Source organism: Xenia sp. Carnegie-2017, unplaced genomic scaffold (assembly GCF_021976095.1).
Source record: "Xenia sp. Carnegie-2017 unplaced genomic scaffold, XeniaSp_v1 HiC_scaffold_22, whole genome shotgun sequence".
NCBI classification, from domain to species: Eukaryota; Metazoa; Cnidaria; class Anthozoa; order Malacalcyonacea; family Xeniidae; genus Xenia; species Xenia sp. Carnegie-2017.
The window spans coordinates 1,593,268-1,606,279 of record NW_025813485.1 but is presented as its reverse complement, the minus strand read 5'-3'; the positions used below and the strand labels follow the sequence as shown (position 1 = coordinate 1,606,279).

The following is a 13,012-nucleotide window of genomic DNA, read 5'->3' as shown; positions in this document are numbered from 1 at the left end:
TGATTAATCATTTTAAAAGAATGTTTTATTTTTGAGCAAGATATATTTAAGCATTCGTCTCAAGGATGTTCATGATAACCAGAGAACCAGAGAATTATCACAACAATGGATAACAACAGTTCGCTGGCGCCAGTCCTTTTTCCCAACACCGCCGCCAACTTCAAAAATTGCAAAATGGCGTTAGAAATTAGCAGTAAAAACAACGTCATAAGTGAGAAAGAAAATAAAGAGTCTAGTGAAAATAAAATCATTGTACCATCGTCAAAATCTTCCCAGGGAATAGTTAAAGACCCAAATTTTGCTGTTGTTTGCTCTTTTATTAAAATATTTGGACCAATGCTGCACTTCAAAGAGCTTTCTATTGCAACTCTCCAGCATTTTTTTGACAATCCATCTGAAGGTAATGTTTTCATTGGAGAATTGTATCGAGGTGAACAATGTGCCCTAGCTTTTGTATAGTTCTAAAGTAAATTCTCTAAAGTAAATTCTCTCCTCTCTTGTGCATTTGTTCTTTCTTTATGACTCACCAAAATTTTGGTATCCAAAACTAAAATCAGGAATCCTGTGGATAGCGTAAATTTTGAGCCCTGATCATTTTTCACTTTAATCCATTCTAAACTTATATACAAATAGCATCAAAAATTGTTCTAAAGTCCCTCTCTGATTCTTAAAGTATACTATACATTCTACTTTTTTCATAAAACTTTGTACACAGATAACCATGAAGATATTCAAGCACTTTTCATAAAATTGTTACGAAGAGCTGGCTATAGAGTAATTCCAGAAAAGTGGGAAAAAGGCTTGCTGAAGGTAACTCTTTTCATTTATTATATGTCTTTCACATGTGATGTTATTCTGAATTTTTTTTTCATCATTATCTTTTAGTTTGTAAAAGAATTTGATGAGAAGATAGCCTGGGACTTGCATCAATTTGGATTTCATAAACTTCTGGGTGCAGCAAAATTGGCAATTTTTAAAGTACTGACATTTATAATATTTGTGCCTACGGTAAAAGGTGTTTGTTCTGATTTTAGGAGTTAGAGCCAGAGGTATACTAATTCTGGTTTTCTCGTTTTTCAAACATATTTAGTGATGTAGGGAAAGAATAATAAAAATGCATTAATTGTTTTGACGATTTTGTGTAAGTTCACATCATTCATGTTTTAATTAAAAAATTTTATTTATTATGTTTTTTATAGCACTTACTTGAATCTCAATTTGACCACAATGACAAATTCAAGACTGCTGTCAACTGCGATCTTTCACCAGTTGATTTAAGACCTCACCCTTTGGGTAGTGATATTGATGGTCTTATATACTGGTTTCATGAGGTAAAAATCTTAAGGGGAATTGGAAAGAAGTCACAAATTTATGATTCAATAAAACAATATTATTGAGAAAATTACATGATACATAAATGCTTAAGTTCTACGTAAGTATAAAGAATGTAGAAATAATGTGCAATTCAAATTGAGCATACTATGCGAGGAAATGTTTAAAATCACTCAGCTTTGAATAAACAATGTCCTTCTGAGGTCCTTAGTACAAACCAGTTGCTCTCCCCCTTAGGTATGTTTTTCTGGTTGAAGATAAAAATTGAAAGCAATCGTTTTACTGTGCAATGCTTAGACTAGTAACTGAAATTTTAGGATGAATTCTTGCAAATCAGACTTTACTCAACAGAAGAAGATGAAGTGGATTGTGAAGCTTGGCAGGTTCTTGCATGGTATAATGGGATATCTCATAGTATAGTTTTATAAAGGCAAATTTTCATTATTTTTTCTCATCACCAACTTCGTAATTCAAAATTTTAATTTTCCTATGCTCAAAGTCCTTTTTATACTTTGAAGAAACAAAAAATGGGTCGCAAAAGAAACGACCATTATTTTTTTTGTCTCTTTATACTTTGTGCAGTGAAGTTGAAGAAATAATGGATGTTATAAAATATCTGGAAATGAAATCAAAAAATAACCCCAAAGATATTGCACGGGAAAAGAAAGAAGAAAGAAAGAACAAACTGAAAAAAACAAAGAAAAAAAAAGGTGCACACACATGTACATACTACGCAATTTTTTTTGTGAAGCACGCCATTTCTGACTGTTACAGAAACAGCGTTGCATTTACGATCTTTGCCTGCTGTAAGGTCGTGTTTTTTTCACTCTCACAGGACATAACTAATGGCTACAGTAAAAAAATTGTTTTTCGTATAATGTACAATTTTCAATGATGTAAAAAATAAAGCAATTTTAGTTGATACTCAAATCTTTTCTATGTATATTATGCGTCGTTATTATCGATAGTTGAGCCTTTTTATAAGATTAAAATATGCACACCGGTCAATATTGTATACCGTTAAGATTTTTTTTGGTTTAGTAACGGCTTTCATCATGTAAATTTTGAATAGTTTTATTTTAAAAGAATGTATTATGTTTGATGCTATAGGAAAACTGAGCAAAAAAGGGAAGTCATTAAGTTGTGTTTCCGGTTCAGGCGATGATGAGAGCGATGTTGATGATGATAACCCTTGCGCAAGATGTTTTTCAAGCGTTCATCCTGAATTGGTAAGTTTATGTACAGTTTAAATTGTCATCTATCGTCCATCGTTTTCTGAAAAATTAATGATTTATTCACTATCTTTTCTTCGACTTTCAATATGGCAATAGACCATTCAGTGTATTCAAAAAAAACCTGTTGTTTGAACGGTTTTAAGGATAAAATTGAACATTTATGGAGAAATAAAACATACACTATTTCCTTATAGCCTAAAATTAAAAGTTTGTTGTAATTTGTAACTATTTCAGATTCTTCTCTGTGACCAATGCGATGCTGCATATCATACAGCGTGTTTACGTCCCCCACTTATGAATGTACCTGTTGGAGACTGGTTTTGTCCTTACTGTTGTACGGTGAGATGTCAAGGGTTGTGTAAAATTGGGTGAAGCACCAAAGAAAATGACATCATTACAAATGTTGAATGTAAAAACATAGCTAATACGGTTCAGTATTGTTTAATGGTCAGTGTTCAATTAATTTTAGTTAATGCTTGTGGAAACGTTGAAAGGAATTTACAGCAGGATATCCACTCGTATTAAAGCTCGTAGCAGAGCCGCAAATAGGTAAGGTTATGTTCATTGTTATGCTGAAAGTACAATCATTTAATCTCGTAACAATCATAGTCACTCTAAATTGAAAACATATTCATTTTATAAAAGTTAAGTAAGCATTAAATTTGCATCACGTTGCTATCGTGACGTTGAAGACCTAACCGTGTCCTTAAATTTCAGGCACTGCCATGAAAGCTACTTTCATTCATGTGCGCATGCGCATTCATTTTTTCCAAATTTTTTTTTGACAAAAAAGCGATTAATTTCCATAAATCATCTTTGCTACATCATTTAGATCAATTTATCTAGCCGGATTCTTTTCACTTTTAAATCGTTTTAGAATAAGAATTCCATTCCCGTAACTTTTAATAACTTGGCAAATAATGTCAATAAATACAATGAAACTCTCCTTAATTTCAACATACAGCTCATGTCTGCCACGACACTATCTGATGTTAGTTCGGATTGCGTTGCCAAAAGAATGAGCTAAAGTTATATCCAGTCAAAGAAACAATAGTCCATTATCATGACAAATTGTGCCGACAACTGGAGATATTTTGAAATTTTTCTGACACTTTGGACAACAATAATTAAATTCATGCATCACGTTCTTTTCACTTATACTAACACATAAATGGTTGCCTATTTAAAACTTATACTCAGGCAAGATAAATTCTTAACGAGTTTCATCAGAATTTATCAGAAACATGCTGATATCTTTTTTATTTTTAGGCAAAATGCTTGTGGTATAAATTTATCCAACATACGACAGTCAGGAAGAGTTAGGAAAACAGTCGATTACACCTTCTCTGATTTTGACCAGGAAATTTTCGAAGCTGTTGACAGATATGGCAAAAATAAAGGCAGACATGATCAAATCCAGGCAGTTCCCGAGGCAGTGCGTCCTGTAAGACAGTCTAAACGTCGTCGAATGCTGTGCAGCGACAGCGATTCCGATTCAAACTATGAGCCTGGTAGTCCTATGGTCAATTCTCAAATCCCTAAACATCCTGAGCGACATGTTTATATTAGACGTCATGAATTTTCATTGGAGAAAGGTAGCAATGGCATAGAATGTAACGATAACAAAGGTTGTAAAATCGACAAGAACGCTTGTAATGCTGGTTTACAAATTTTAAGAAATGATAATTTTGGATGCGCAACTTCTATTACCGAAATAGACAGATATGTATCCACAGCTATCGATCGTAAGATTACTTCAAAAACTGAAATATTGAATGAAAATGTGAAGTTCAATGAAGACACGACAGATATTATTGACTCATTAGAGCTAGAAAATTGTGTCAACGGGAAAACAACAGAAACTGACTGCAAAATTAACAACGATCAATTAAGTTGTAAATACATAAAATAACAAAGTGATGTTTTAGTTTTGGTAATCCAATGTAATTGTAAATATTTTTACTTGTAAACCAGGAAAATAAATATGTTTATTGATGTTATTTCGAGTTTTCGACATGAAACTGTTCAACAATATTTCTGAGTCTGCACAAATAGTATAAAACGAAAGACACTAAAATGCACTTGTTTTGTAATAAGTATTTCACACAAGGTTATTTTCAATAACTTTTATCAAAATAAGTTTTTTAATTATGCTTGGTCAAAAGTTGAAGATTATGCATTGTCTTCCAAAAAACTAAAATAACATTATATTGATAAAGGATCCCTCTGACAGAAGTCAAAGATAGGCCATGAGTAGTTGCCTCATTAAAAGTTGACTTATTTTAGTACATCTTAACTTAGTAATTAATGTGCTATATGTAACGTACATTCCATCAAATACAGAGATGTGGATATCGAGGTATGTTCTTGACAAAATCTACCACGGTGCACACATATTGCAACACACCATTGTATACTGCATACTACTATAAATTTTACCTAAAAGTTTAACACGCGATTTTAGAGGACCCCTCTGTAAAACCACTTTTTAGTGATGTTGGCATCCTCAATAAAGATTAGCTATTATTATTAGACTGTATAATACAACTTATTTTCAGTTACAATGTAGAAAATGATATTACAAAACACCCAGATTCTAATGGAAAAAGTAGTTTAGTTATTGATATATTTACTTCATGTTATTTAAGACTTATAAATATCCATGCATTTTGTAGAAACGAAATCATTTTGTATCGATAATTTACCGTAACACTATATACATCCAGGATCCAGGAAAATTAACCATCACAAAGAAATTCCATAATGCTACAAATTTGTACGCTTTTAGATGAATACAAAGTAAATCAAATAGTTAAATATATAGAGAGGCAAAAAATCCAGCATATAGCTTAGTGCGTAATTTATACATGCAAGCTCAGACTTTTTACAACTGTGGTATAGTATCAGTAGTAAAGCCTGGATTTTCGTGTTGTATTATAGATAGATCACTATAGTGACTAGACCTAAATAATATGTTTTTATATTCACAATAACAAACATTTCAAAAAAAATTGAAACAATCATATCCGGTCACTCGTCATAAATGCTGAAAGTCGTCCTCCACATTGCACATTTTCTCATCAAGATCAACAATGTCATTATCATCATACAGATCAAGTAAATCATCGTCATAATTCCTAAACCAAAATGATCGGTTTAAAATTTAGGTATAGGTAAGTACAACACAAATGTGCAATAAAAATAAAATTTGGTTAAAGCAAGCTCACCCATCATCACTCGCTCCTTCCTCAGCAATTAATAAACCATACTCCTCCAAACAATATTTCTCCCAATCAGAAGGAACACGGTCATCTGGATCAGACTAAAAATTTCATGTTCACCAAAAAATCTATCATTCTTTAATGTTTCATTTATTATTTCACACGTTTGTGAATAAAGATCACATCCTTGTTAGTGTAGACATGATTTATAACATTTAGTTTTTACCTTCATCGATGCAAAAGGATCCCTCTGTTCGTATTCAACATATTTGTCTAAGTTGAGGAATGTGTTGAAGAAAATGTGAGCAAGTCCACATTTTTTCAAATCTCCAAGACTAAGTTTTCCATCCAACTTTGGCTTAACTAAATCGAGAATAGAACACACGCAGTCTTCAAACGACATTGCTTCAATTCCAAGAGCTTCCATCTTGGCGACCTGGTCTTCGTAAAAGTGCTCCAGTTCATACAATGATATAAAACCGTCGCCATCTAGATCCATACATCGAAACCAATATTCTATGCTACGAAGAACAAAGAAATTTTACAATTGACCTTACGTTTTCCTATTATTTACAACGACAAAAGAAACATGCAAGATGACGATATATAAGATTTTTCATATTTTACGAAACTGTATTTTCGAAAGCTCAAGATGATTCTTCTATTATAGGAAATGTCAGCGCATAAGTTTCGTGTTATCAGTAATACCTTCTTGGTTGTCGTTTGTCTTCTTCAGCTATCAAAAACCACACAAACTCTTCATAGGTCATTTTGCCGTTGTTTGAAGGACATCTTAAGGAAGAAAACTGTCGTCAACTAAAATCTCAATGCAATAATACGCAAAGAATTTTCAAATATTGTCTTGCATTATGAAGAATTGTCATGAATTATAAAGGATGACTTACTTGGTCACACATCCAGAAAAAATGCGATGAATAACTTTAGAAGACATAGCTGTAAAAACAAAACACACTTGGAAAATGGCAATGAAAGCAATGGACAACGTATGTATCTTTTGTGAGACAAAATATTAAGGAACTAAAGTAAGTTGAAAAAGAAATGGAAAGTGTTCAATCCAAATAAGATAAATGTAAGACTATAATTCTTATTTGTTCTTTTTTGAATTCTTAAAGAATTCAGAAAGTATCAACGCCTCGAGCTCAAGCTTGGTAAAGCTAAATTGGACTTAGTTATTCTTCTTAGGTACAAAAACAGTTTATGTTTGTAAAGGGGACAAATTCCGTAATTCCTTCTTTAGAAATGAGAGGGAAAAACATCTTCAAATTAACAAAACAAAGAACGAACATTACCATGATTTCCATGTTTCAAGAGATCTTTTTCATCAATCAATAAATCATGATCTGAATCCAGTTCCCAAAATTTGCAATAAATCACATAGAAATGTTCGTAGGAAAAATAATCGACAACCTTAAACGTGGAAAAGTTTGCGTTCACTTTTATAAATGGTCAGGTAACATATTTTATATCGCAGCAAACAAGTCAGACATCGTTGACATCGTTTACTCTATAGAGTCTCAATAACGTCCACAAACAACCCTAGTGATACGAATATTTTTCTATAAATGACAACTTAAGAAACCGTGCTCTCAAAGATTTAGAACCATATTTTTTGTCAACATTCTGCTCAAAGTCAAACTGCTATGATAAAGATAGACAAGTGAATAACGATTTGCTTGGTTTTGTAGTAATGATAAAGAACAACAGCACTAAGTGATATGGAGCAAAAGCAACAGTCAAATTAAGCGTTCCACATATTGAGTCTGTTTTCACGCTATTCTGCAAACCCCTCCCTCCACTTTTAAGCAGGTTCTGTCGTCCCTGACTTGAGAAAATAAATACTCTAATCTGTAGGATTTGAATTAAAATGTATTGAAAGAAACTCACCATATTAATGTCATCTTCGTCTTCTAAGATAGACAATACCTGCGAAAAATGTAAAAAGATTTAATGCATTTCATTCTCACAAAAGTAATTCATGGTCTAAATGAGTACTGTTAAATTACTACACCTTCAAAAAATTACTGTTTCGTAATTCAGGTAAAGAGATTTTTCCAGTCCATGAGCTGTTGACTGCGAAAAAGATTCTAGCAATAACCTAAAGAGAAACCGTCAATTATTTTCATGAATATATAAAGGTATCTCAAAAGAATACCTTTATTAAATCAAACCATTAAAATGAAAGCTGTAAAATCAATCCTTGTGTTGTAAAGTTGAACTCCCAGAGGTGTCAAAACTCAGATTTATTACAAAAAGACTGAGTTTAACAGAAGATAAATTTTGTTGGGAGGGGAGGGGGGGGGACGAGTAACCCTATAGTATTGAAAACTTAAGTGTTTCTAGAACTTCCAAGCTTTTCCAAATGTTAAACTTCTCTAGCACAGAATTTACATGGGAAGATTTTTCCAAAAATCCCATAGTGTGTTATATAAATCAACATTCATTCGTAAATGAATATTTTACTTCTATGAATGGATATAATTGTTACTATTTTTCTTTAGAAGGTTAAAACAAAAAGGAACTCCCTCTGTTTGCAAAAAAAGCCGTCTTTGGAAAAAAAATTTTCATTTCTAAAGAACATGGTTTTATTGAATTTAAGAAAGTTGTAAAATATGAATAAAACTTTTATTTTACCGTTTTAATGTATCGAGAGTGAAACTCAGGAGTATCAGCTAAGAATGCCAAGCCACTATGGTTATCAATAACATCCTAATCAATGAAAACATGTTTACTAAACAATCATTGCTCTATGTATTTGTAAAGCAACATCATCTACCTGGATAAGAGGAATGAAATCTTCTGAAATTAGAAAATTTCTTTTGTTGTAAGTCATTAGATACACAAATCTAGAAGCTTCATCATGGCAAGTCTGAGTTAACCTAAATTGAAATTCATCAAAAAGAATTGATAAAAATATCCACAAACATGCAAGAATCACATTCAAATTATTGTATAAATGCTGATGTTGTCAATTTTATTCCAAAATTTTTACTCCACACTAAAACTAAGTAGAATAACTCTTTCTTTGACTTGCTCGAGAATTCCACAACAAATGAAAGATAACAACGGAATGATTTTGACAATCAAATTATGTATTTTTATGTATAGCATCAAAGACATGTACTTACTTATTCCAAACTGATAGAAAGTTTTGATAAGTAACAAAAGAAGCTTTAAATCCACAACAGCAGTTGAACAAGATACTTCTCCAAAATAATGGAAACTTACAAGCCTTTGAACAAAAAAATTACAAAGAATGCAAAGTTTTAATATTGTACAAAGTATGTGGACAGGAAACAAAAAAAACATATTTGATTTTCAAAAAAGCATTGATCTGGGGCATATTTTTTTTAATAAAATGTACTGGGTATTTATGTCAGTCACACAAACATCTATATATACTCAAGTCATGATCAATATATCTAATTCATAAATCTTTGCTTGCAAGTCATGTACATAAATCAGCTTTATAGTATTTTTCTTAAATTACTCTTTTTCACACATATTACAGAAAAATCAAACAAGGTTAACAAAAATATTTTAAAGATTTGCAGTTTCAGCCAGTTTGTACAAATAAGAAGTTCAAGAAGGCAACACACACATTATCTCATGAATTCCTATATTTTCTGAAAATTAAAATATCTGGTATTTAATAATCAAAGTGTCATAATTTCAAACATCAAACAGCCAGATGAAGCTAACTATAAATACCTTGGTAATAGAAGAGAACTCTTTCCTTGGTATAGTAGGGTTTATTTTAAAGATATTTTCCACTAGTTTTAAAATCTTTTCATCCTCCTTCTTAGTGCTGGGTGAGGGAGTGCCTTTTGGAAAATAGAATTGTGGAATGGCATCTCTTTGTCCATCAGTTACATCAAAGCTTGCCAAATGAGGGTCACTATGTTTACAATGACTTTTACTTGTCTTTCGCTGAGTCTTTGGACTCCTTGGTGATCGTGTAGTAAGCACTGCATTAGGAGGTGCAGGTGGAGAAGCTGGACGAGAGTTTAGATAAGAAGGTACATGATGCTCGTAAGCAGCTGGAGAAACACCATGTAAAATATGACTGAGGTCATCTTCAAGATATTTTTGTGTTTCATTGGTAGAAAGCCATGTCAAAAAAAGTTCATCAACTTTTGACTTAAGTAAAGGAACCAATGTCATAGTTATACGCATCGCAACTTTTTTTAAGTGAAATTTATTCCCAACACACTCTCGTCATCGTACATGTCGATGAAAACATATTTGGTCAATTTAAACGACACGAAACAAGAATACACAACAGAATATCAGTTTTGACAAAGCACATTTCCATAAAGCCATATAAAACATTCACTATGCAGATAATGTACTTTAGTTGAATGATATAACAGTCATACTTTTATTTACCAACAGAGAAAAGTGAACGTTTAGTGAATCACAGAATCAGCTGTCCTGGCGGTCGCACTCTGTGCACATATTTCATTTGTTGACATTTGATTCATTTCACAAAACGACATTCAGTACATGACATGTTCTTTGATTGTTGAATAAATTATAAAAATTACATAGAGTAATTTCAACAAAAGGTAATGCCAAGAAGAGATATTAACTTATCGAACTGTGAAAAATTGAAAATAGAAAATGCTAATTGTCAAATCTTCTCTTTTCCATCCCCCAAACAGCTATGGCTCATTTCTGTATTTGTTTACCTATGTTTGTATGGTGTTCTTGCTGTCTCAATATTTGAACTTTATAGAGAATTATCAAAAAAAAGAATGATTACATGACAAAAGATTTCATGATTCTTTCCAATCAACCATTGGAAGTTTTGCTACATCTTTTGCATTCAATATACGTGTAACATCCATGTATAATGAATTACAATTAGAATAGAATGAGAATATTGAAAATCTGACGTACACAAAAAAAACATTTTGCTATACCTTAAAGGTGCATCAATCATGAATTGAAGGCCTTATTACAATATCATTGGCCCGGTTCTATATGGTTCTACATAATAATTATTGGCCATTTGACAATTTTTCATCAATATGTATTATTCAAATATTGCTGAAATTTTGATAGTGCTATATAAGCTCTGATATGGAAAATACTGACTTATTGTAAATTGTTTTATTGTTGAATTTATATATTTTGATTTCTGAACAAATTGATGATTATATATAATGAAAAGGACATCTTAAATAGACAACACACACTTGGGTTTAATGAAAGTCGAAACTAAAATAAGAGAAATATAACTCTAGTTTTATTTAGATACAAAGTTAGAAACTTGATAAATATATCTTATCTTCCAGTAGCAGGAGTGTACCTTTTCCTTACTTTTTTAAAAGATGTAATTTTCTTAACACCTGATTTACAATGAAGTTGTGACTTGGTCGTCTTATTTTTCTTTTTCCTTGAAAGAATAGGATGGCATTTACTGTTGGGGTTAGTATTTCTCACTAATTCAACACCATTTGGTATATCATTGGAACAGTTCCCAAGATTATCCTTGTTGCTTTTGTCAGACATAATATTTTGTTCAAGTTGGCTAGACAATTCACTGGTGCTGATCAAATCAGTGTCTTTTCCTGATTCTCCAACAATAAACGAGACACATTGGTTTTCTTGCTGCATAACATTATCTGCAATATTGTTTTCCAGTGATACCATCATGTCCTTTCAACTGCAAACTTCAATTCTTTATCAGCCCAAGAAATACTACCATTTGTAACAGAATTACTCTTACTTGTTTGTATTTTGTTTTTTTGACCATTGCATGTTTCTCGTGGAAACGTATCTATAAATTCTGCTTCCTCAAGTATCTTTTCAATTGCTGAATTATTCTCGCTATTTATATAATGGTCTGATGACTTTAGTATATTACAAAGTATTTTATAACAGGCGAGCACGATTTCAATTTGTTGGTCGTTTTGTTTTGCCTTAGTGAGATCAAGGCAGTACTTACAACCGCGATTGACAGTTCGTTTTCTTTTCACACATTTTCCACATACAAAATGCTGACAATATCCAGAGCTCATAGGCGCAGTAACAAGACTGTGGCACACTCTACAACACAGAGCGTTCCTAAGTAGAGGTAAAATTGCAACGAGTTTATCCCAAGATCTATGTTCTACGGACAGTAAATATCGGCAAGCCTTAACGTAAAGTAGCGTGGCGTTATCATCTGTATCATCCTCCATAAAGCAATCTGCCAACGCTTGAAATATATCGAATACCTACGGTGGCCCACAAGTACGATACACGAACACAAATAGAAGTACACGAACACAAATAGAAGTACACGAACACGAGTAGTAGTACACGAACACGAATAGTAGCACACGAACACGAATAGTAGCACACGAACACAAATAGAAGTACACGAACACAAATAGAATTACACGAACACAAGTAGAAGTACACAAAAACAAATAGTAGTACACGAACACAAATAGAAGTTTGTTTACTTTGACAATGACGAAACAATAATTATACAGTTTACATCACAATTGCTAGCGATTTAATATTCCGAGCTTACATTCTCAAGATCGTTTTCTTACATTCTCATTTAGTAGGAATTATCAAAACAAAACTACAAGCACTGTTATACATTACAATACTGTCAAGGAAGTGATGAAAAAATCCTACATGGTTGATGCAAAAAAACAGATTGAATGCTAAACTAAAGCAGGTATTTATAGTTTCTACATAATACAATTAATGAAGCAATCTGCTGGTGAAATAATTCTTTTCAACAGTATGTATTTATGGATTTCACCACAAAGAAAAAAATTCAATATTGGAATGTCGTATAATATTTAAATCTGAAGATATGACTTTATCGTCCCCACCAGACAAAATTGAATGTCCATAAGCTTTCTTGAGAAGAATGGATGAAAACTCTTCAACTACTTCACTGTAGCACTAATAGGTGCTTGGAACTTCAAGTAAAGGACCACAAGTATGCACACCAGGTCGACGGGCTAAACCATTGAAGTCGGTGAATGTGATTTTCAACTTCATTTCTGGCAGAACCACACTGACTCCAGTAGTGAACTGAAGAAATGCAATGACATTACTTCCAAGAGATCAGAGATGTAATTAATTCGGTCAAGTGGTCTAACATTACTTGCTTGTTGTCATTTTGCAGAGATGCATCAAGCAATTTAGTGACTTTATTCTGTGTAGGCTTTTTTCATCACAAAACAAGAGAGTATT

The 13,012-nt window shown here is 32.3% G+C and overlaps 2 protein-coding genes across 2 annotated transcripts; one reads left to right on the top strand and one right to left on the bottom strand.

The window, feature by feature from the left end:
- The first annotated feature begins 154 nt into the window (after nucleotides 1-154).
- On the top strand, nucleotides 155-4,582 carry LOC124446207 (remodeling and spacing factor 1-like). Its single transcript, XM_046997036.1, has 10 exons — nucleotides 155-400; nucleotides 716-810; nucleotides 886-978; nucleotides 1,200-1,331; nucleotides 1,650-1,726; nucleotides 1,915-2,042; nucleotides 2,443-2,561; nucleotides 2,802-2,906; nucleotides 3,037-3,116; nucleotides 3,837-4,582. Exons 1-10 carry the CDS (start codon nucleotides 175-177, stop codon nucleotides 4,477-4,479), a joined length of 1,698 nt encoding a protein of 565 aa, XP_046852992.1. The 5' UTR covers nucleotides 155-174; the 3' UTR covers nucleotides 4,480-4,582.
- A 443-nt stretch (nucleotides 4,583-5,025) lies between these two features.
- Nucleotides 5,026-10,411, bottom strand: LOC124446209 (serine/threonine-protein phosphatase 2A regulatory subunit B'' subunit beta-like). Its single transcript, XM_046997038.1, has 12 exons — nucleotides 9,518-10,411; nucleotides 8,935-9,038; nucleotides 8,583-8,685; nucleotides 8,441-8,515; nucleotides 7,818-7,904; nucleotides 7,694-7,732; nucleotides 7,099-7,216; nucleotides 6,694-6,742; nucleotides 6,497-6,580; nucleotides 6,015-6,309; nucleotides 5,795-5,889; nucleotides 5,026-5,704 (listed from the first exon to the last, which is right to left on the bottom strand). Exons 1-12 carry the CDS (start codon nucleotides 9,980-9,982, stop codon nucleotides 5,605-5,607), a joined length of 1,614 nt encoding a protein of 537 aa, XP_046852994.1. The 5' UTR covers nucleotides 9,983-10,411; the 3' UTR covers nucleotides 5,026-5,604.
- Between the last annotated feature and the right edge of the window lie 2,601 nt (nucleotides 10,412-13,012).

What these genes read in the sequence shown, in the direction of transcription:
- LOC124446207 (XM_046997036.1), top strand. Translation starts at nt 175, where the DNA reads ATGGCGTTAGAAATTAGCAGTAAAAACAACGTCATAAGTGAGAAAGAA. An exon ending in CAAGCGTTCATCCTGAATTG is followed by an intron (nt 2,562 to 2,801) that starts GTAAGTTTATGT and finishes TAACTATTTCAG; the next exon opens with ATTCTTCTCTGTGACCAATG. An exon ending in CGTAGCAGAGCCGCAAATAG is followed by an intron (nt 3,117 to 3,836) that starts GTAAGGTTATGT and finishes TTTTATTTTTAG; the next exon opens with GCAAAATGCTTGTGGTATAA.
- LOC124446209 (XM_046997038.1), bottom strand. Translation starts at nt 9,982, where the DNA reads ATGCGTATAACTATGACATTGGTTCCTTTACTTAAGTCAAAAGTTGAT. An exon ending in GACAAACGACAACCAAGAAG is followed by an intron (nt 6,310 to 6,496) that starts GTATTACTGATA and finishes TGTTCTTCGTAG; the next exon opens with CATAGAATATTGGTTTCGAT. An exon ending in ATCCTTTTGCATCGATGAAG is followed by an intron (nt 5,890 to 6,014) that starts GTAAAAACTAAA and finishes TGAAATTTTTAG; the next exon opens with TCTGATCCAGATGACCGTGT.